Genomic DNA, 22,359 nt, shown 5'->3' on the forward strand with positions numbered 1-22,359 from the left:
GCCCATTGTCAGTACGGGTCAAATACTCTAAACCGCCTAGACGTGTCAGCTTCGAATGCGAGTGCAAGTGGCTTGATAATCAGTCTCATCATGCCAAAGACGTGGCACATTAATTTTTCCCTAGTGTTTTTCCATAAGTCTTCTTTATTGATGCTACTTTTGAAGAAAACAGCGTATAAACGAACGCAGTTTGCGACTTTAACAAAAATGTCGTGGAAAGTTATATACAAAGTTGTTTAATGATGTAAAATGACCTCTAAATATTTGCTAAAGCGGCTTAGGTAGTCTTCATTTGATTTTCTAACTATATTTATCCTTTCTTCGACCTTTAAATGTAGGGGCCTCCGTGGCCGAGGGGTAAGGTCGCTGGCTTCGAATCACTTGCCTCTCGCGAATGTGGGTTCGAAACCTCGTTTCGGGTGTACAGTTATGTCATGTAGCCATCAAACTGGCTTACACAAGGTCGGTGGTTCTACTCAGGTGCCCGCGGGTGATGATATGATGCCCGGAGGGGAGGGGCTCCTAGGTCGCCATATGACCTTAACTGTGTTTGTGTGACTCTATACCCACCAACAAAACAAAACTTTTTTTCACGTATTGCTGGTAATCATTTACTTACTATCCTATATAACATATCTAAAACAATCTGAATATGGTGTTATCCAATACGGAGAATATGAATGCAAACACTCACGTGACAAAGATCCTAATTAATATTACGTAGAGGATATTAGTCAATAAGAATATTCAGTTTTTAGAACGAAAGTAAGTTACAAAACAGACTTCCATCTTAAAACATTGAGTAAATGGAGACTAAAGCATGATTTTTATAACTTGAAATGCGATTTTTAAAATTAGATGCACCTTTAAAGAAATATTGTTCAAATTTCATTTTTTCAAGGCTTCACGTTAGGCCGGACAGTCTACTGCTGAATTATGATCATGTAGGTTGAAGAAAGAAACATAGTGAAAAATAATTCAGCAAAACACTTCATTTGTCCTCATCAAAGAAACGGATTTATGAGTGTTATATTTATTTACCAAATAACGTTCATTTAATAAAATTGAGAATGATTTTACATCTATTAGCCTGTCACTGTGTTGTACCTTGATGTTTCTTTTCAGGACCGACGACAATACATCGCCAGCCGAAGCTAAGACTGTATGATAGCTGACGGATTAGTCAAAAGATAGCTATGAAAACCATTTCGAATGTCAAAAGGAACATTTCCCCGCCTGGGATGCTTTACTAGTCTGTGAAATACTTACGTTTGAAGTTGAAAAGTATACTGACGCAAGGCCCGTTTCCTCCAAACCTTATTCTTTGTCTCTGGTCTCCTCATTTTCAGTGAAATAAATGGAACGAAGTAAAGATAACGACAAGCACGTAGTTATTGCCATTTTACGTGATGAAAAAGTTAAAGATGAGAATTATGTTACTGGTAACATTTTTATGGCGTCTTCATTATATATTTATATCACTACTGGATGCACATACCATTAAAAATGGTTTAAAACCCTGTAAAATACCCATTAAAATAGGAAAAACCGTTAATTAACCCCATTAATTCTTGCATCACTTTATTTAACAGGTTTCACAATATTAATGGGTTACATGTTAAAATACCATTAAAACACCCACTTTTTACCTTGAATCATGCCATTAAAAATTAAGTTTGATAGCTAAAAAAGTTAATGGCTTTGAAAAAATAGTGAAATTCTGTATATTTTGAATTTAACAGGATTATTCATGGCCCTTAAAATTTATTTAATGCCCATTAAATGTTCAGGTTCTGTACGATTTCATTTAAGAGTAAACTTAATGGCCCTTAACAGCAATGTGATGTCCATTTTAACCTTCATTTCGTAAAATGTGATTCGTATATTTTCTTCTTTTTGTTTTGTTTTTTGGCTTGCACTCCCATTGAATGCTTTTAATTCCAGTCCCAAATTGTTCTAAAATGGACTTTAATCACAATAAATACATACTATGCACACATTATCTATAATATATTGTGATGTTATATTTAGTTGCATTAAAGTTATTTCCCTTTGATGCAGTTAGGCCATTGTTTTTCAAATGTTTGCCAAATTGTGTTTCTACAAAAAATCGGATTTATTTCAATGAAAGTCGGATGAAAACATATTAATTTATTTGATAACATCAATCTACATTATTTGGTAAAGGTAAATATGTATTGATGCATGCCACTTTTCTGTTATTTGTTTTTCCTGTCCAAATAATTAGCATTTGTATAAGAAAAAGCGTGGGGTAAGGAATTTACATTATAAAATGTGCTAAGACCAGTTTAGATTTTCAAATTAATTTTCCAATCCTTGAGTAGAAACTAAGGTTTATAGAGAAGTGAACAGTACACATGATTGTGAAGATTTACAGTCTGACTTAAATTCATTTGGGGCATGGGCAGATCAATCGCTTCTTCGTTCCGATGAATCAAAGAGTGTGGTACGCTTGATTGGGGAGGGGGGAACTTGTGATGCAATCCCTCAAACATTTGCTCTTAGCTGTTTAAGTGCATGCACCTGAGCACAAAGTACTGAAGTAGAGCTAAGTTGTGATTGCCCATTGTGCGCTGACATTGTCATCAACAGTTGCTTTTTGAATACACCTGATGCCTAATGTCTGTACCAATAAAAACTTGGTCAGAATGTTGGTCAATATTATAATGTTGAATAGTTAAAACTACCCACATGGTCACTTGATCTATTAAACCGGTACCTGTAAACCTTTCTCAGTACAAAACAATACAATACAAAATCCATTTATTTTCTCATTTCATATGAACATATGACAGAATAAGGATACAGTATGACAATTTGACGAGGCTGTTACATGTGTTTACATTACAAATAATGAGAGAAAAAAAGAAGAAACAAATATTCTTCTAGCATATTACAAAACAGTACATAGGTAACGATACTATTACACGTGTATTAATACGTAGTTTAAATCAATACGGCAAAAATAAATATGAAGTTGATTATCTTAAGATGTCTAATTCTTAAGGCAAATTTTCATGGCCCTTAATTTGATATACCATTAAAATATTACGAACCCATTAAAATTGAATCTGGCATATTTAATGAGACCATTTATCAATTTTTTAATAAGTAACGGGCATTAACAGAGTATTAAAATTATTAATGGCCCCATTAGTTCTTACTAATTAATGGGGAATTAAGGGGTATTTTTTTAATGGCACATTAATTTCATGCCAATTAAAAATTTTCACTGAGTTTTAAGGAGCCTGTTAACTTATTTTAATGGTTTATTTTAAGCAGCTTTTCATGGCCATCAAAGTCATTTTAACAAGGTGTATTTTACCAGGGTTTTAATATACATATTTCATGGCTTTTTAATGTATTGCATTAAAACTATGGTCATGAAAATCCCATTAAATAGTAAGAACTAATGGGTGAATTTTAATGGTGACCTGTTAAAACTCTGTTAAAAACGTTTGAAAAAATTAAGGCCAATTTCATGACCCTTTTAATGGCATGTGCATGCAGTAGTGTGTATGCACTTCCAATATTTCTTATGAGATCGTCTTGATATTAATCACATTTCAATAAAAAGGCACAGCTTATTCAGTTGCGTTAATCGGATCAATTTTTAATTTGAGCTTCGAATAAATCTGCAGTACGCCCCCAAGGGAAGTGTAAAAAAAATTTTTCTTCTAAATCTGCATTTTTTAAAAAATAAAAGCATTTAAAAGGGGAGCTTTTTGAAGAGGTCTGGAATTTTTTTTTTTACCCATTTCAAATATTTACTATTATTTCGTTGGGGCCTAAAAAAAAACTTTTAAAACGTCATTAACACAGAGGTTCTCACGCTTACCGCTGAACCACCTTATTTGCATATGTACGTTACGTGCCAAAGAGTAAAATTGTACCCCTTGATACAAATTATTTCCTAAATTTAATGCGTTCATGGATATTGATGATAAAAAATTTTGTTTAACTTCAAACAATTAATCCCCACTCAGGGGAACGTTATTACTAGATTTATTTAGTGGATAATTATGTACTATTCATATGATTAATAAGAAAGCTATACTAGCTTACAATTATTATCCTCTCCTTGGTAAGTGACGGGTACCTAGTCAATATATATATAGTAACTAAGTTCAAACTCGATATCTCGGAATCGCTTATCTCAAAACTCGGTATTTTTAATGTATACTTCATGCCATTTATATTTGTGACATCGGTAGATATTTTGAACAAAAGTTACAACTGAAAAAAACAAATTTAATCCTCCCTATAGTCCTTTGGGCAAATTGGAATAATGTTGTTAATAAGACAAAGGCCTTATTAAGTGAGTGCGGTTGCTCTTGATTTTCAAAAAACCCATTATGTTTTTAATCATACCATGCCTCTTAAATTTGGGTCTTCAATAAGACTGTTTTTTTTTTTTCCGAAGACAAGATTAACTTTTTGGAAAGTTCGTTAAGGTTTGATTTTTGTACATGAAAATTTTACTTTTAATGCAGTTTTACATTGAGATATCTCTTTCTTTATGTATAAATTATGTGCCCGAATATGAGCAATTTCAAGAGAGAATAATTTTTTGAAATGCATGTTAACTTCATCTGTTGGAATAATGTTTCATTTGACGTGGCACGTAGGGTAAAACAATGAAAAAAAATTTGGCAATTTAGAAACTGAAATTTGATTATTTTGCTGTGCAATCCTATAATCACTATAAACAAAATTAGACTAGACAAAATAAATAAAAAATTTTTCCCCAAAGAGTACACAGAAAATTTTGATACTGTTGTAGGAATTTGGGATTTTTAGAGACGGTTTTTAAATTTTAAATAGATAACAGGCCGAAACTGGAAAAAGATCAAAAATACATTTTTTGACAAGCGAAATATACTTTCGATAACCTTTTTGAAGGGGAATTTACAAATTTTTTTAATCTTCTTTAAATATAAACAATAAAATTGTTTTAACATTTGACACACTAGTTAATACCCGTGATTTAAAAATGTCTAACTTTAAATGTACATTTTTATAAAGGATTATTTTTTTCAGCTAGATTTCGTCACTTTCACTCTAGGTAAAAAAAACCCCAAAGCATTTCGTGTCAGTAACATACACTTCGCGATATCATTTTCGATATACCCCTTCAAAAGACGTGTCCGGGTATTGAAGCCCATATCGTGCCGTACCGGGTTTTATAAGATTTTATGGTGTGCCTTACCCCCCTATTTTTATTGTTTTATTGTTTATTTTTCTTTTGTTATTAAAACATGAATTTGTTGGTATATTAAACAATATGCAAATTATAAATTCCAAAATATGTACCTTTCCGTCCACCCTTTTACGTTTGAATCAAAAGGTGTTTTTTTGTATTATACTTTTTTTTTGTTTTGGGATTATTTCTCTGGTTGCTTTTATTTTTACTCAATACTCAACTTTTACTTTTGTTGACTTTTTTCATTGTTTCCCTATGTAAAAATTAGACTTTTCGGTTTTTTGTTTGTTTTCTAAATTACATCTGTTTGTCTACTGACACAAAACATATCGCAGTGGGTTGTTTAAACCCTTTTACCTGCTAAACTTCTAAAAGGGACTGGCCCTCTTAGTTAGACAACCATTAAATTCGAAGGGGTGTCACTAAAAACTTATTGACTGAACAGCAAACATGCGACCAGATCATCCGCACGGATTAAGGCTGTCTTGTCTGCACTGGTCGCAAAAGCAAAATATTTGCCGCCAGAGGCTAAAGATTAAAAATTCAGACTTATTTTTTCATTCCCTTTATGGATTTATGCAACTTTAAACACAATTTTTCTTTAAAATTTTTAAATTTTAATAGTTTTGGTGACTTTATGATTTGTATAAAAGCTTATCAGGCAAACAGAGTAAATGCATGTAAAAAAACTTCCAGATAATTAAATCACTAAAGTCTTAATGAGATTTCTTTTTATTTTTTTTTATTTTTTTTAAATATTCAAATATTTAGATATTAATGACAATATTAAAGTTTCCACATATGAAAAAAAATTTTTTTACATATTCAAACCGAAAACAAAATTTTTGTTTCATAAAGTATTGGGGTTGTTTTCTTTTCTCCTTTATAAAAACCTGTCAATACGACCAGTTACGTTTTTTGGGTGTTTTATCTGAAATGAACTCGGAAAATGACGTTATAGTTGTTTAAAGATAGAGGGGAAATTTGTTGTTTTTTCAGCATAAGATTGAAAAATCGTTTGGGGGTGAATACCAATGCAATATTTTCACGATATGAGTGAAAGACTTTTAAACTTACATGTAAAACAAACTTTCTTCTCCTTTATTTTCGCCCAATTTACCATTTTTTATTCTTACCAAGTAAGTATTTGACATTTTTACAGAAAAATACCAGAAACACTTTACTCGAATTTTGTAATTCACTGAAAACGGTCATATTTCTTATGCACTCAAGAAATTTCCCATTGGTCTTTTTTAGGTAAACCTTCTTTTTTTGATATTTTTAAAATGCATCAGGACTATGGTTTTGATCGGACTGTTCTTATTTTTTCTTTAAAATGTTTTCATACAGGCTATGCTGTTTTACAAAACAGTAATTAGCCCAAAATTTTCTGTGCAAAATTTAAAAGTTTTCGGTAACATTGAGACAATCAGTTACAAACTGAAAGAAACTTATTTCAAAAGTTAATTACTTAAATTTTTAAAATTTTCTTTTAAAATTACGTTGTATCCTTTTTTTCAAAACGAGTGAAAAATTCCCGATTGATGGTTCTATTTTTTGCGATGAAAATGAACGTTTTTTCTTTTACTTTTCTATCTTTTTTTTACATTAAAAACTACGACACTTATGGGCAAAGAAATAGGGTTTGATAAACAAAAAAGTCACTTTTGGAAATTTTTTGCTAACCAAATATCCAATAAAGAAAAATTTACATTTCCACGGCCCCCCCCTATTGTAATTTCTTGCTCCTGAATGAGAAATATAATATTTTATCGAGAGTGATTATGCTTACATGCGAGACAATCACCGTTTAAAAATTACTGAAACGGATATAAAACGCCGGTGTAATGAAGTATTTCGACCCCCATAGAATTGACCCCCCCCCGGTCATTTTTCTATAAAAAAGTGCCCCCCCGGTCATTTTTTATATGACCCCCAAGTCTATACTATGACTCCCCCACGTGAAAAAAACTGAACCCCACGAAGAATATTGCCCCCCAAAAAAAAACGCCCCCCGGTCTTTTGGTCAAATTTAGTGAACCATTATCTAAGGCCCTAATTGCTGCATTTTATTCCCCCCCTCGGGGGAGGGGGCAAAGATTTGCCCTTGCCCGCCCGTCCTTCCTTTGCCTTACCCCAATACCATCATTGACACAAAAATCAAGCTTTCCGCAAGGGGAAAAAGGGGATTCTATTTCTAGCGCTGTATTTTGGTGTTTACATTTTTTTCGGGAAAAATAACATTCCAATACTTCCAAAAACACCATGTCAAAAATCCCTCAAACTTCGGTATGAAGAAATTTCCCAGAAGAAAACGCAACGAAATGCTAAAAGAACTTATTTTTAAACAAATTTGCAATACTTAGATGGCAGAAAGAGGGTACGCAACATAGAAAGTATATAGTATAGAGTAGTAGGGGTAAGGCGGGTAGGGGCATTGCAGCAGCACAGCAGCACACAGCAGGAAAAAAGGACGTAACATCAGCAGCAGAGAAAAAAGGGGTAGATTACAAGGATTAGTGGAAACGGTATATATCGTAGTCGTTGTTTTAGTAGAGTAAAAGTATAGGTAGTGTAGGAAGAAGAAGTGCATGTAGTTTCAAAAAAGAGGGGCACCAGTAGAGTAGTACAACAAAATGTTAATATGGAATGGAGGGTTTTAAGTTTAGACTAGAAAAAAATTGTCCGTTTAGTTTGGGGGATCACTTTTTAATGATTTTCGTCAAAAGTTTTTTAGGAGCCGGTTTTTTACACGGAAAGAGTAACTTTTTTAAATGAAAAATGCCCGGGGAATCGTTATTTTGGGGGTTCGAAGTATTAATTCGGCATGAGTATTTTTACATAAGGGTCACTTTTCTATAGAATATAACCCGGGGGTCGTTATTTATAAATTCGGGGGAGTCATTTTTAGGGTCAGTTTTTTACTTAGGGGTCATTTTTTCTATAAATAATGCCGGGGGGGTCGTTTTTTTTATAGAGTTTTAAAAGGGAGTCTTTTTTTTTAAAGGGGGAGTCAATTTTTCAGAAAGGAGTCACATTTTCTATAGAATAAGCCCGGGGGGTCTTTATTCATGGGGGTCGAAATACTTCATTACGGGTCATTTTGGGCCGTTTTTTTATAAACCCGGGGGTATTTTGAAGGGAAAATTTTAAGTTGATATATCAAAACTCTTAAGTTGGAGTGGCGCCTGCGCTTGAGGGTGTTTGCACGTTCGTTACCTCTCTGAACTATATCTGCTATTATTTTGCCGGGCGCATTCTTGCTTCCAAAGGATCTCTGAAAAAATAATGGGCCCCTGTGATTATGGTTAATTTCCCTGCCCTATTCTGTCGTTCATTTGCAAGAACACCGAAAAAATATTTCATTTTAATTTACTCATGTTCGTCTCCTTTTGTAAACAAGATAGATTAAAACTGCATATATTTTTGGCATTTAACTTTAAAAACAGCATGGCCATTTTGTTCACCAGAGGGAAAAACTGCGACGTTTAAGGAACGTTCTCCTGACAAGGCGGACGTGTAAGACAGCGTTCTTTTATCACTAAGCAGCAATGACGTAATTTTCGCCTTTTTCCTTTTTGCTTTTAATTCGAAATGAACGTCAAAATTTTTTCATTGGAAAAAAAAAGGGCGGAAGTAAAATTTACATAGGAATTTTCCTTTTTTGAGTAATATGCTCGAGCCCACGTAAAACGAACTTAAAAAACGGCACCTAACCCCTCGGTTTTGGGATACTGCTTGTTCTGCTTTAAAAAATCAAAAGATCTCAGCTTTTCTGTCTGAAAATAATCTGAACTTTTTCCATGCGTCTATATTGAACAGATCAAACCATTTTTTTGTTTGTTTTTCCCGCTTTAAACTTCAACCATCCTTCGACGACCTACTTTTAATTGATCTCGTTTCTTATATTGTATTTAATAGAACTTAACACGTACTATAAACATATAAAACTGTCACTGAAAACTCTGCTCGGGGGCGCAAAATTAATTAAGCAGTAAGTACAGTTTTTCCCCTTGTAGTGCCGTGACAAAAAGGGGTTTTTATTGAAAGTCTTTCCATTTTGTTTTTTGAGCACCCTTTGGGGAATTGACAAGGTATTTTGTGCCGGTTCCCGAGGGAAGACCGATAAAGCAATGGTCCCTACAAAAAATGAAGAACATCCAAAATTATGTAAAAAAAATTTGGCGAGGGTCATTTCACGATACATGAAAAATTTGAGTCTATTATCCTTGATTTTTACAATGAAAAAATCCTTTAACCAAAAAAAAAGATATTTTGACTATCAAAAACTTTTTCAACCTTTTTGCACAGCCCAAAAAACTGATCTCAGGTCAAGGGCCCGCGCAATTTTTTGAATGTCTTAAAAGGATTTAACTGCTTCAATTTTTTGCCTTTCATGGAATACGTCGTCTGAATCGCCTGTTTACACTTGGAATAAGAGTAACTACTTATGTGTACAAGGGAAGCAATCTTTCACGATTTGGCTAAAAGTTAAAGCTTTATTTTAATAATTTTAAAATGTTTCACTTTGCAAAATTGTAAAATTTTTTCGAAATTTTTTGGGGTACAAAATAACTCTGTTATGAAATGCCTTATATTCAATTTGGCGGTCAATGCTTAGTTTTTGGGCTGGGGTTTCCCACCTTTCAGTTTTTAATGGTTTTTACTGCCATCTACCCTTTTAACTAATGAATATATTTGCTTTTTGGTATAAAGTACATCAATCAAAAAATTTTTAAAAAGTGTTTTAAAACACTTGACAATGATGTTTTTTGAACAGAAAATGTGTAAATTTTTTCTGTGGTTTTTTTAGGGGTAGGGATTTTTTTTTTGCGAAATGTTACATTGTTTTTTTTAAAGGGGAAGGGGTACTTTGTAAAAATTTAAGATTTGCTGATTGTCTTATATCCCAAAAAATAAATTAAAGATTTTTCCCAATTGTATCATCACTTTTAGAGCAAAAAACATGCGTATGCGTTCCCAATGACGTCGCAAACATGCCCCCTTTTTCGCACTTTTTACTCCGTTAAGGGCACAAAATATATAAAATCGTACTAAAGCGATTTTGGCGTCAATGCATTAGATTAAATATAAAACACAGAAAAAAGCAATTTCTAGGATTTTTAAACATGAACATTTTTTCTATCTGAATTTTAAAGGAGGTTCGAAAACAGACATTTGGTGTTTAAAAAAATTCAGGAAAAAATCGATTCTGATCCTTTTTTGCAAAAAATTGGCCCGTGGAATTTTTCCCAAATTTTTTGTAGAAAAAATTTTATTTGTTATACTATCCAAAATAGAAAAAAGTTCACCGAAGCTTTTTTTGAGTAAAACCCGTTTGAACTTGACTACTGCACGCGTTAAAAGACATGTAATCTTATTAACGTTGCATGTTTTTTTTTAAAATGCTTGTCATAATTCTACCGGGAAACCTATAAACAAGAGTTATGGACAGAATTTAAAATATTTCTTTAATCGTAAAAATTTTAACAATTCATAATATGAGTATTCCCAAAATATTTCATTAAAAAGTGGTTCTTTAAATTACTAGAAGTTCTTGATTTTTCTTTTTCAATACCCACTTCATGCATTTTTTTAAAATCAGTGCTCTCAAAATAAGTCGCGAAATACGACGTTCAAAAGGCAAAAAAAAGTTAAGTTTTTAAAGAAAGGGGGGGGGGGGGGGGGGGGGGGGGGGGGGGGGGGGGGGGGGGGGGGGGGGGGGGGGGGGGGGGGGGGGGGGGGGGTGTCGGGAGGATAAAAAAACGGAAAAAAAAATAAAAAAATTGGTTTAAGCTTTTGGAAATTTTATTGCAATTTCAAAATATGCGGAAAAAGACTTTACTGAAGCCCCCCGTTACTCAATGGGTAAGAGCGTTGGTTAGGGATCTCGGGGTCGCTAGTTCGACCCTGGGAGGGGCGTATTTTCCCCGTGCTATTTGAGAACGACACGTTCTGAAATCATTACCCACCCGTTTCCCCTTTTTTTGGGGAAAAGTTGGCAGTTTACTTGGGGAAAACGGTTTGACGGGTACAGAATCCGGGAAAACTGTTAGGTTAACAGCCCGCCTTTATTCTGAAAAATGTTAAAAAAAGGCGAAAAACCAAAACAAAGACTTTACGGGAAAAAACCCTTTTTTCCCGAAATAAAATGGTCTATATGTGTACAATTTTTAAGGATAATATGGTGTAATTTATTTCATATTTGTAATAAAGGGAAAAATTAAATGAAATTTTGCCCTTTTTAAAAACTTAAAAATTTAAAAAGTTTTCACCGGGAGAGATTTTTCGAATTTTTTCATTTTTGGGGAGAAAAACCCGGGTATTGAAGTTAACTTTGATGCCATGGGAAATATATAATTTCTTTGATTATGAAATCGAGTTTGATTTCGAGAAAATTTTCCGGAAAAAAGCTGCTTTTATATTCGATACAAAATCAAAAAGAAATCTAAAATTCCCCGTGGGGAAAAGGAAAAACTTACATGTTTCTAGTTTTCAGGGGAGATAATCATAAAAACCCAAAAATTTAGGGGGATTATCTCAAGGAGTTTTTTGAGAACTTCTGCCCTTTTTCTGTTAAATATGCAGCTTTTTTCTATCGTTTGACATTTTCAAAGTTTACACTATCAATTGTAGTACCTTTGGTAAAATTGGGGCCCTACTAGGGGGTAGTCACCTTAAAATTTTAAAATCTAAAACAACGGCATTTTACGGACCCCTTTTTTAAAAAAGGGTTGCAGCTGCATTGGGTAAGCAGGGATAATTAAAATACAAACTTTCCGCACAGTTTATCCAATGTAAATTTTCTTTTAAAATTAAAATAAATAAAATTTAAAAGGCAGATTTATAGAAAGGGAAATAAAGTTTTTAATTTTCTGAATCAAGTTTTTACGCTCGTTTCAACAGTTGGGGGGTATTTCCTTTAAACTTTGTTCCTTTAACGACTAGTACAAAACCCCTCCTCCGACACAAACTACCAAAGTTTTTTCTCAATAAAGAGCCATGTTCGTAGCGGGGCTCGAACTTACAGTCCTCCATCAGGGGTATCCCCCTAAATAGCCCAGTGGGCAGTCCTAAAAGTGACATTTATATAATACGTATTTTTCTTTTGCAAGCAGTACAACGGAATTTTAAAATTCGATGTACTATGAATTTTAAAGTTTCCCGCCTGACTTTTTGCAAAGATTACACGCAAACATTTCATAAATGGCCCTTTCTACCTTTTTTAACATTGTTTTTGAGCCGGGCCCAAAAAAAAACCAAACATAGGGCTTTGCGACTGCTTTGATCCAACCACTTGCCAGTCTTGTCAGGATTAGTTGTTCGCTTTTAAAGCCTATTGAATTTTAGGAAACCGTTACGAACAGAAAAGGATCCTGCCCAGACGAAAAGCCCCCGTATGGGGTTTTCCCGGGCGGGGCTCTTTTCTTTTTAATATTTCTGTTTTTGTTATTTTTTGACAGGACGGGGAAAAACCTAAATAAAAACGACTAAAATAATTTTAAACACCATCCGGACACCCCCTTCCGTTTACTGACGCAAAACGTTTAGAAGTAAAGTTCGTCCATATGCCGTCGCGGCTTGTTTCCAATATTGTTTTTCCTAAAATTCAATAAAAATATTTTAAAAGTTTGCAATTTTGGCCAAATAGAAACTACATTACACAAAACGATCCTAAAAAGATGCAAAAACCGTTCCCGACCCGGGGATTATGTACAGCTTTTATTTTACACTATTTTAAAAAGAAAAGTTTGAATAGAAGGTGTATAATAGGTCTTAAAAAATTAAGAATGCTTATATTTTTAATAAAAAACAGCCAAGAGGGGCGTAAGTTGCTACCTGCCTGACAAAACTGAAATATAAAAGGGGCCGTAAAAACAGGATTCTACACAAAACAAACAATAATTGAATTCATTTGGAATTTCATATAACCCGACAATCTGCATTTTATGCCCCTTTTTTCCGAGGTCCGTCCCGCGCTATGAAATTTCCGACAATCAACAGATGCTGGTACAAATCTATAATTTAGGTTTTTTCCCCTGTAATAAGAATGTATATAAACCGACTTAACAGTATTTTTTGTCTCCTTGGCTATATTTTTGCATGAAAAAAAAATGGGATAATCTCGAAAATATTAGACTAAAGAAATATTATAAATAAATTTTCTTAAAATAAATTGCCATCAAAATATTATTTTTGTTTCAAAAAATTTTATTACTAAAATAAATACACATAAAAAAATAATACATATGAAATTTAAACACCCGTGTGATATAATTATCTATGATGCTTATTTTTTTTAAAAATTTTTCTAAAAGTTAGGTGAAAAAGAAATTTTTTATTGAGTTTTTTTAAATTATTTATGTTAATTTCGTTTTGAAATTATATTAATTCCCCTTTAGCCTTGGAAGCTATGGTATTCACTGGAAGGGTCAATATTGTCCTCCTCCTTGAATATCACATCAATCCGAGGGTTAACTCAATAACTTTTTTTATAGGGCAAGTTTTAAAAAAGAAAAAAAATATTGTTGAAAAACATTTAATGTTTGAAAGAAACAATAATTTGGGTAAAACTTTCAAATTTTAACAAAAATTTTAAATATGGTAAATTTTCCAGATCCCAAAAAAAAAGGGGAGAAATTCTGTAAAATATGGAGCCCGAAAATTGGGCCAAATTTGCATAAAGGGGCAAGAAATTTCTGGACGATATACAAACATATTTTACTCTACATTTTAATTGTCCAAATTTTTTTTTTAAAGAACAAAACAATAGAAAATAATTTCTATTGCAAGTTTTTTTTTCCATGCAAAGTGAGTTTCAATAAACGAAGAAAAAAGGAGAAGCGAATTTACAGGCGTAGAAAGCATATTTTCCCCATATGTATGGAGGCCCACTTTGCAGCCACGGTGTAAAAAAAAGGGGGCAAAAATTTAAAAAATATTCACGTGCTTACGTCTGTCTTAAGCGACTTTTTTTTATTGCGTCACAATGCTCTAATTAAAACGGTTGTACTAGAAAAACCTTCGGTGAATTTTTTTTTCTTTTTTGGCACAGCCTTTAAACCACTAATGAATTTTTAATACAAAAAATTGGCAAATTTTCCAGGGCCTTTTTTTTGCAAAAGGGATCAGAAGCGTTTTTTTTTCCTGAATTTTTTTAAAAAAACCAAAAATGTCTGTTTTCGAACCCCCTTCGAAATTCGGAAGAAAATCCTTTTTCATGTTAAGATCACTAAAAATTGCTTTATTTCGTTTGATAAAAATTTAAATGCATTGACGCCAAAAATACTTTTGTAGTATCATTTTTATACCTTTTAGTGTCCCATTAACGGACGTAAAAAGCGCGAAAAGGGTCTGTTTGCGACGCGTGGTAAGCCCATACCATTTTTACGCTTAAAAAAAAATGAGAAACAATTTGAAATATTTCAAGTTTTTTTTGGTATATAGATATTAGAAAATCTTAAATTTTGAAAAAAGTCCTTTTCCCCCTTAAAGTAATTCTGTTTCAGGGAGACCTACATTGTACAATCAGTTCATTGCATTGTTTACCAAACTTTTAACTGGGTTTCCCCATGGGCTTTATATTGCTTAAAAAATAGTAACAACTTATTCCTTTATAAAAAAATTTCTCCAAATACACTTCCGAAAATAAAAAAAATTGACACTTTCTAATCATTACTTAAAACTTCTACACATAAAATGAAGATTTCAAGAGATTACAAAAAACTGAAATTTGTGAAAACAAAATATTTGTTACCCATTTTGTAACAAAACTGTAAAACTTCGTTAGAGAGTTATAGGCTGTGTTAATAAATTTAAAAATTAAACCCACAGAGCATTTAAACAAAACACATGCCCTAAGTCTTCAAAATTTGCACACTAAAAAATTAATTAGAGGAAACGAACGAATTTTCAGTAAGCTTTTTGGGGTTTTAAACTTTTAAAAAAGGGAATTTTTTTTTTTCTAAATACATAAATTTTGAATTTGTAAATAAACAAAAATAAAAAAGACATGTTGATACTGTTTGTTGGTTTTAATGGTGAAAAGACCTGTCCCTCCGGGCATTATTTTTTCAAGGGCGGCACCTGGGGAAACCATTGACCTTCCGTAAGGGACTGATTGGGTTCCCCGCTTAAATTTAGCGCCCCAACTGAGGCTCAAACCCACTCAGTGAGAGGCTTTAATTTTTGATTCGAAGTCAATGACCTTAACCACTCGGCCACGGAGGCCTCTGTTGATAGTTAAGACCTATATTTACACTATGACAGTTGATTATAGGCATCTCCCCGAAAACCGGGAAAACATAACGAAATTAAAAACAGTACTGTATGTAAAAAAATATCTTTTGAAGCTAGAATTGTCCAAACAAAAAAAATAGCAGCTGGGTTTTATTGATCTGTTCGTGAGAGGTTTTTGAATGTGCAACGCCCCATATGCTTCCTATCGGCATTATAATTTTGAATAATGGGGATTAACTGCAATGAGTGACTTAGAGGTTTTTTACAATGGCAAGGTACATTTTTTTCCAAGACAATATATCCCAAGTCGGTTATCTAACTTTGAGGAAAACCATTTTTAAAATAGCTAAAATGTTTAAAAAAACGGGGGTTTTTTTTTTTTTTTTTTCTGTTTCTTTTTTTCTTTTTTGCCCTAATTTTTTTTTCTTTTTTTTTTTTTTTTTTTTCCCCCTTTTTTTGTTTTTTTTTTTTTTTTTTTTTTTAAAAAACTTTTTTTTTTTTTTCTTTTAAAAGTTTTTTTTTGGGCCCCCCCTTTTTTTTTTTTGGGGGGCCCCAGCCAGGCAATCCGTGTAGCCCCTTAGACCTTTGTTTGTTTCAAAGTAAGGGGATTTAGAAAGGTAAAAAGAACAGAGGGTCTTAGAAATGGGGGGGCCAGGTGGTTGGACATGTGATTTAAAAACAGTACGGTTTTTCCCTATGGGTGGGGGGCCCAAAAAAAACATGTCGCGGCAACTGTAAAACAAAATATTTATGGCAAAATCTGTGGAAACCATTCCAAAATTGGAAAAAGGGGCAACAGCGTTTTGTCCCCCTAACCATTCATCAAAATTAAACTGCGCTTTGGGATATTAGATACAAAATTTATTATTCAAACCCCCGGTAAAGTAAAAGGGTGAAATAAAAAGGCTTTCGCCGAAGTTATTCGTAGAAATTACTTTTGCATTGGGAAAAATTTTTAAAGTATGTTGAACTATTTTTACTGAGCATGAGTACTTGTAAGTTTGTGATTAAATCCACGGCTGCTGGAAGCACGGTGGTAAACGCGCAATCCAAATCCAGGGGGAAACGCTTAAAAAGGGGTTCGCGACTTCCGGTGCGGGTTCGCATCAATGATACAAAAATTTAGGTAGGTGGGATTTATTTTTGCAAATAATGAACCCTTTACGAGTGTTTTCGAAAAAAAACAAAAGCTATTCGACTCAAAAAGAAAAAAGAATATGTTTGAAATACCAAAATTTGAATTTTTGTCAGCCCCAATATCACGAACTCCGCTGGCTCAATCTGTCAAAAAAGTATGGAAAAGAAAAAGCAAATTTTCTAACTCTTGTGCCTTCTTTTTGGGGAAAGTACCGCTTTAAGATCAAACTGTGTAAACGTCATAATTTACATAAAATTTAATGAAATGTTTTCTTTTTGGGGGAAAAAATTTCCCCAAAAAAAAATCGGGAAAGGGGTTTGCGCCCCGGGGAAAGGGGTTGCGCGATACTTTATACAATAATGTATTGAGCAATTATATTCCCCCTGCGAACCCATTCCCCTATTTTTTTCAATTATCCCCCGTAACGATTTGAAGCAAATGATTTTGAAATCCTTACTTTATAAAAGTTGATTATCACAAAAAGCATCGATTCCTCGATTAGGGAATGGGCAGAAAAGCCATTTTTTTTTGATTTCATATTTTTTTTTCACGCTTCGTGTCGCCAGAGTTTTTGTGTAAAGAGCCGAGTATAAATTACAAACCCGATATTTTAATATGTGATGTATTATCATATTTGTGTCGAATAGCATTTTTTTTTTTACGAGAAAAAACACTCTTTCTATCTAAAACAAAATCATATAACTTCCGTACCCAATTTCGTCTTTTTTCGGAAAAACCAGCACCGGGCGTTTTCGCAACCCCTTTTAACGATTTTTCCCGCGGGAATTGGATTTCGCGTTTACCACCCCTGCTAAAGGTGGTGATAAGTAGGCCAGGCCCAAATTTTCCGGTCTGTAACAAAAAAGATCAGAGTGGTAAATTATTCTCTTGACCTACATTGTACAGCGGATGATAAAAAAATAGTTTTTAGACAGTCAATTTTTGTTTAGTTCATGATTTATAAATTTCCTTCCAAAAATAATGCAATGCTAGTAATTTTTTTTAGGGGGCGATACTTTTAAAAAGAAAAAAGTGGGTGGGGTATTTTAAAAATTTACCTGCAAAAAAGTAAAAGGTTTTTGGGGAAAGAAATGAAAACTGTTTCAAAGTTTTTAAATACACAAAGGGTTGTCACTAAAATAAAAAGAAAAACGAAACAAAAAAGTTATTTTGAATTACATAAGACTCTTTTGTACATTCAAAGTCAAAAATTTAAAACTTTTGGTGCAAAAAAAATGCATCCCTTTTTCCAAAAATTTATCAAAGTCCTACAATTCTAATTTTAAAAAAAGAATGTAAATAATTCACTGTCTTGCTTTCATTTCGCAATGTGAGCTAAAACACATTTTTTAGTTTGTTTACAAAGTGTGCATAAAAAAAAACGGTGGTCAAAGGGAAAGCCACATTACAAAACTAAAAGGGTTATTCCCCTTAATACATTAAAAATTTTTTCGTTACAGAAGTCTAGTGGCTTACAATAAAAGGCCCAGAAATGTTGCCATTATTATTTTTTAATTGGTATTCAAAAATACAAGCACTTAAATTCAAAACACATTAAAAAAATTTTGAATTGTATTTCTTAAAAAACCCAAAAAAAAGGGATGAAATTTGGTTTAGAGGTCCCAAACAATGTGTTATTGCAAAAGCAACATTCTAATCTTTTTCACAAAAATTATAATAAAACACAGGAATTCAAAGATCAAAACTGGACAATATACAGTACCTCACTTTAATGTCATTTAAATTTGTTTGAATTTCCACCATACTTTTCATAAAACGTTTGCCGAGTTGCACGAGAATGCTGTCATTCACGTAAAAAAACGGGGGCAAATAAAATTTTAAATGCAAAATCATCTAAACGTAATTAATGGATTTGCATTCAAAATAAACTTTATCTCAACCCAAAGAACATGAAATGTTGTAACAAAAATTTTCTTACACTGATTTAAAGCAGTCGGGTTTTTAAGGACTTTTTTGATTCTTTTGTGTTTTTTTATTATTTTCTTAACGGGAAATGCCTCACAACTGAAGGGGAAACCCGTTTGATGCGCAAAGTATCCACGTAAGTAAATTATTTGAAAAATTCCACAGAATTAAAAATTTTTTTTAAAATTAAAGACGAATATCTGAAAAGGATTTATTATTTTATAAGAAATTATAATCATCGACATGTTTTTTTAAAAAAACTTCACGTGCTGACACCCAAATTGCTCCCTTGTTTAATTTTGAGTTTCCTTTCGTCCGGGGCAGTAACACATTTGCAGTGAATCGCCGGGAAATGTGGAAAAATTAAAAAAAATGTAAACAAACTAAAAACCACCTTTTTAAAAGAATTTAAAATGATCGACTTAGCATTTAAAACCCCCCTGACCCGTGTAGCATCTTAGATATCGTTCTAAGGGATTCTTTTTGAATGTCTGTTATCCTTGCAATGCTAATCCCCCCTGATTTTTTTGTTTACTTTTTATCAATACAAAGATGGGCCATCCCCAGTGAACAGAGTGGCGTAAAATTTTTAAAATGTTTAAGCAAATGGTGTGTTAAAAGAAAATCTCATCCCTTCAACATTATTTGGAACTGTTCGTAAAAAACCCCTTTTTTTTCCTTATACAAAAGCTTAATATTTTGTGTTGAAGACTTTTTACAAAAACCTCTGTTTTCCTATTAAAATTTTAGTACCACATCCTTATCCAAAATACTGAATATTACAGGTGTCCATCAGTATTTTCAGTTTAGGAAAAATTTTTTTATTTTCCCCCCATCGTTTCTTGAATATGCACCCCCTTTCCCCTTGCATATGAAGTGAATGAGAATATGGGTCCCCTTTAAAAAATTTACAAATACCACTCATCATCTTAAAACGAATTCTAAAAAACTTTCTTCTTTCCGATTTTATTTTTAGCTTTTTTTCACCCCATTAAAACTTCTTTAAAAAAATTTACATCAGAACTGAAAATCTAAAATTTTAATGATAAAACCCATTTTAAAAAGTTTGCGGACAGAATCTCTTTACTGCTAGGGGGGAAAACTGGGTACGCATTTTTAATGCTGGGGAATATGTGACGCGACTGTAGTACTATATCACGCCACGTATTTGCCAAGGAATAATTCATAGTTTCCCCTGTTTTTAATCAGACCACCCGCAGGGCATGCATTATACCTTAAAAGGTGTTTTTTCAGCTGCAGTGCATATTAAAAAAGCCTAGAAAAATTTTGTTTTCTTGATTTCCCCAAATCCGATATATATCGAACTATTAAAATTTTTCCTCCTTTAGATAGTAAAATTTGTGTGGGGGTTTTAAGCGTAGGGTAATACTGAGGAGAAAAAAAACTTTTCCCCGTATAACAACACGCCCAGCCATAATCACAAAAAAAAGGATTTGATTTGATTTCTAGGGGAAAGGAAAAACAAAAACAGCTAGAAAATATCGAGAGAAAGGTGAGTTAATCTTTTATTTTTTCTTGTTTAAATAGCAAAAAAAAATTTTATTATATGTTAAGTGTCAATCAAGAGGATCCAGGACGATTTTCCCGCTTTTGGTAGTTTTATTTTCTTAAATGTGTTCAAAATATTTCCCACTTACACTAAGTAATGAAAATGGGGCTGGCAGGCCGTGCATCGGAGCCGCACTCTACACAATACGCTAAAAAACATGATGTTTGTAAAATTTGCCAGACACCGGGTCGCTATTTTTGTTTTTGGGGTGGGGTCTACGTTCAGTCCCTCTGTAGGGCGCTCTTTGGCAATCGTAAAAAGGGAAAATATCGCGGCCGATCGACGACGTTGATATTTTTGGGCAACTTGAAGATATTTTCTGAACCCGAAACAGGAGTAAATTTAATTTAAAAGCTCTAACCGTAGATGTGGTCGTAAAGATTGGTTTTTCAGATTGTATGTTATGACATGTTATTGCATAATTAAAATGTTTGTATTATATCTACGTAAACATCATAGAAAAAAAGATATATTTAATACTTTTAAAGTAATCAAATCCTTGCGTGGGTTTATCGTCTAGTTTTGCCACAGTTAGGTGGTAAATTAGTCGAAAAATACAAAAAGGCCTTGATTTTTTTCATTTTTTAAACCCCTCATTGAAAACTTTAATAAATGTTATTCTGGGCTTCATTTACCCAGGGTAAGGCCTGCGGTAAATTGACGTGATAAGGTTTTTCACCTTTCGCGCTCTAACGTTGTTTTTCGTAAAAAAAACAGAGCTTGATCTTTCAAACAAAACGAGCCATGCTAGAAATTATATATATAAAATGTGGGCGAAGGATCATTTGATGCTAATAAAATAAAAAACACTGTATGTAACCTGGAAAAAGCTTTCATGTATAAGTAACTATATGAATAGAATGCCATTATAAAAAAACCCGGAAGTTTTTTTAAAACAAAGGGGTTCCCTACGGGAAACCTTTGGGGCCATTTTTAATGCGCCCCGCGTTTTTCGGGGGCACACAACAACGCAAAGTGACATAGCGACATTACGAAGGACACCCGACAATCGCAAAAAAGACGGCGACAAATCCCCCAAAGACATGTCGCGATTTCCTTTAAAATGTCGCCTTTCAAAAGCAGGATATACGCGATGTCACTTGCATTGTTGAGCGTCATACGCATTGTCGCATGTCACTTTGTAAAGTCGCGATGCCTTCGCGTTGTCGTGTGTCAAACCTGCAAACGCGACGGCGCCTTATCAAACCATGCGTAATCACAAACCACGCTCACAACGCGAAGGCCTCAAAACCGCGCATAATTCCCAAAAGATACACGACACGTGAATGACACTCGAAATACGAAGGACTTTTCCAAAAGCGTATCGCATTTTCAGCTCGACCGGGTTCACTTTAATAAATACAAGAATCTTGGTCGCTTTTTTTTTGAACAATTATCGATTTTAGTTTATTATTAAAGCGTTAAAAGTAAAGGGATCAAAAATGAAGTTTCTTTTTAAAAAGTGTATTTCCCAATCGAATATTAAAAACAATGTTTTCCCCAGGGGACGCCCCCGGGGGAAAATTTTTAAAGGGTGGAGGATAGCTCAGTGGTTTGCACACGGCCTTTCCCAAACCGAGGCGGGGGGTTCGATCCCCCGGGAGCTACCGGGAATTTTCAGAAAAGCTTTTCAGTGTTTCCCACCCCCCCCAGAGGTGTACTGGAGGAACCCAGGCAAACCTTGCGTGTACTGCATACACTGGCATGTTAAAGAACCCGGGTTTCTGTTCGCAATGGCTGGCTAATTACCGGCAAACTTATTGATTTTTGATCCTCTGTAGGGAACTTTGTCTCACTCTGTCCCTCCTCAGATCGCCTGGTCTGTTTAGTAGAGAATGAAAAATGCGCCCCGTGTGGGGCATTTGAACAGTAAAGCGCCTTTGAACTAAATTGATCATAAAAGGCGCTATATAAAAACTGGTATAAAATAAAAATAAATTTGCTGAACTTTGTTTTTTGGAAAAATGCTTATAAAATTTTATTTTGGGATATAACTGAAAAAAAAACTTTTTTTTGAAAGTTTGTGAAAAAAAAACAAGTCGTTCGGCCGCTGAAAGTTAAAGATAAAAAGCTGTATTTCCGTACTTTTCGTACGGAAAATTCCCTGTTTTTCATTAACTCAAATAATGTAAAGTTCCAAACACAAGATATTTTTTAAGAAATACTTTTTTAAATTAAAATTTTAAAAATTGTCTAAACGGATAAGAAAATTGTTAATTTTTTCGACGGTTCATCGAAGGACCCTCCCCAAAAAGTTCAGTT

At 33.5% G+C, this 22,359-nt stretch overlaps 2 protein-coding genes across 6 annotated transcripts in view; both read left to right on the plus strand.

Moving 5' to 3' along the window:
• Positions 1 to 3,651, plus strand: part of LOC123547535 (protocadherin-like protein) — a 91,727-nt gene extending 88,076 nt beyond the window's left edge. For all 4 annotated transcript variants that reach the window (XM_053551809.1, XM_053551807.1, XM_053551810.1 and 1 more), the window contains exon 14: positions 1,126 to 3,651. In XM_053551809.1, the coding sequence (XP_053407784.1) occupies positions 1,126 to 1,168 (43 nt within the window). In that variant the 3' untranslated portion in view covers positions 1,169 to 3,651. The remainder of the gene's footprint in view (positions 1 to 1,125) is intronic.
• Positions 3,652 to 19,995: 16,344 nt separating this feature from the next.
• LOC123547538 (protocadherin Fat 3-like) overlaps positions 19,996 to 22,359 on the plus strand; it is a 57,513-nt gene continuing 55,149 nt past the window's right edge. For both annotated transcript variants that reach the window (XM_053551814.1, XM_053551815.1), the window contains exon 1: positions 19,996 to 20,040. The gene's annotated coding sequence lies outside the window, so the exon portion shown is untranslated. The remainder of the gene's footprint in view (positions 20,041 to 22,359) is intronic.

This window comes from Mercenaria mercenaria, chromosome 9 (assembly GCF_021730395.1).
Source record: "Mercenaria mercenaria strain notata chromosome 9, MADL_Memer_1, whole genome shotgun sequence".
NCBI lineage: Eukaryota > Metazoa > Mollusca > Bivalvia > Venerida > Veneridae > Mercenaria > Mercenaria mercenaria.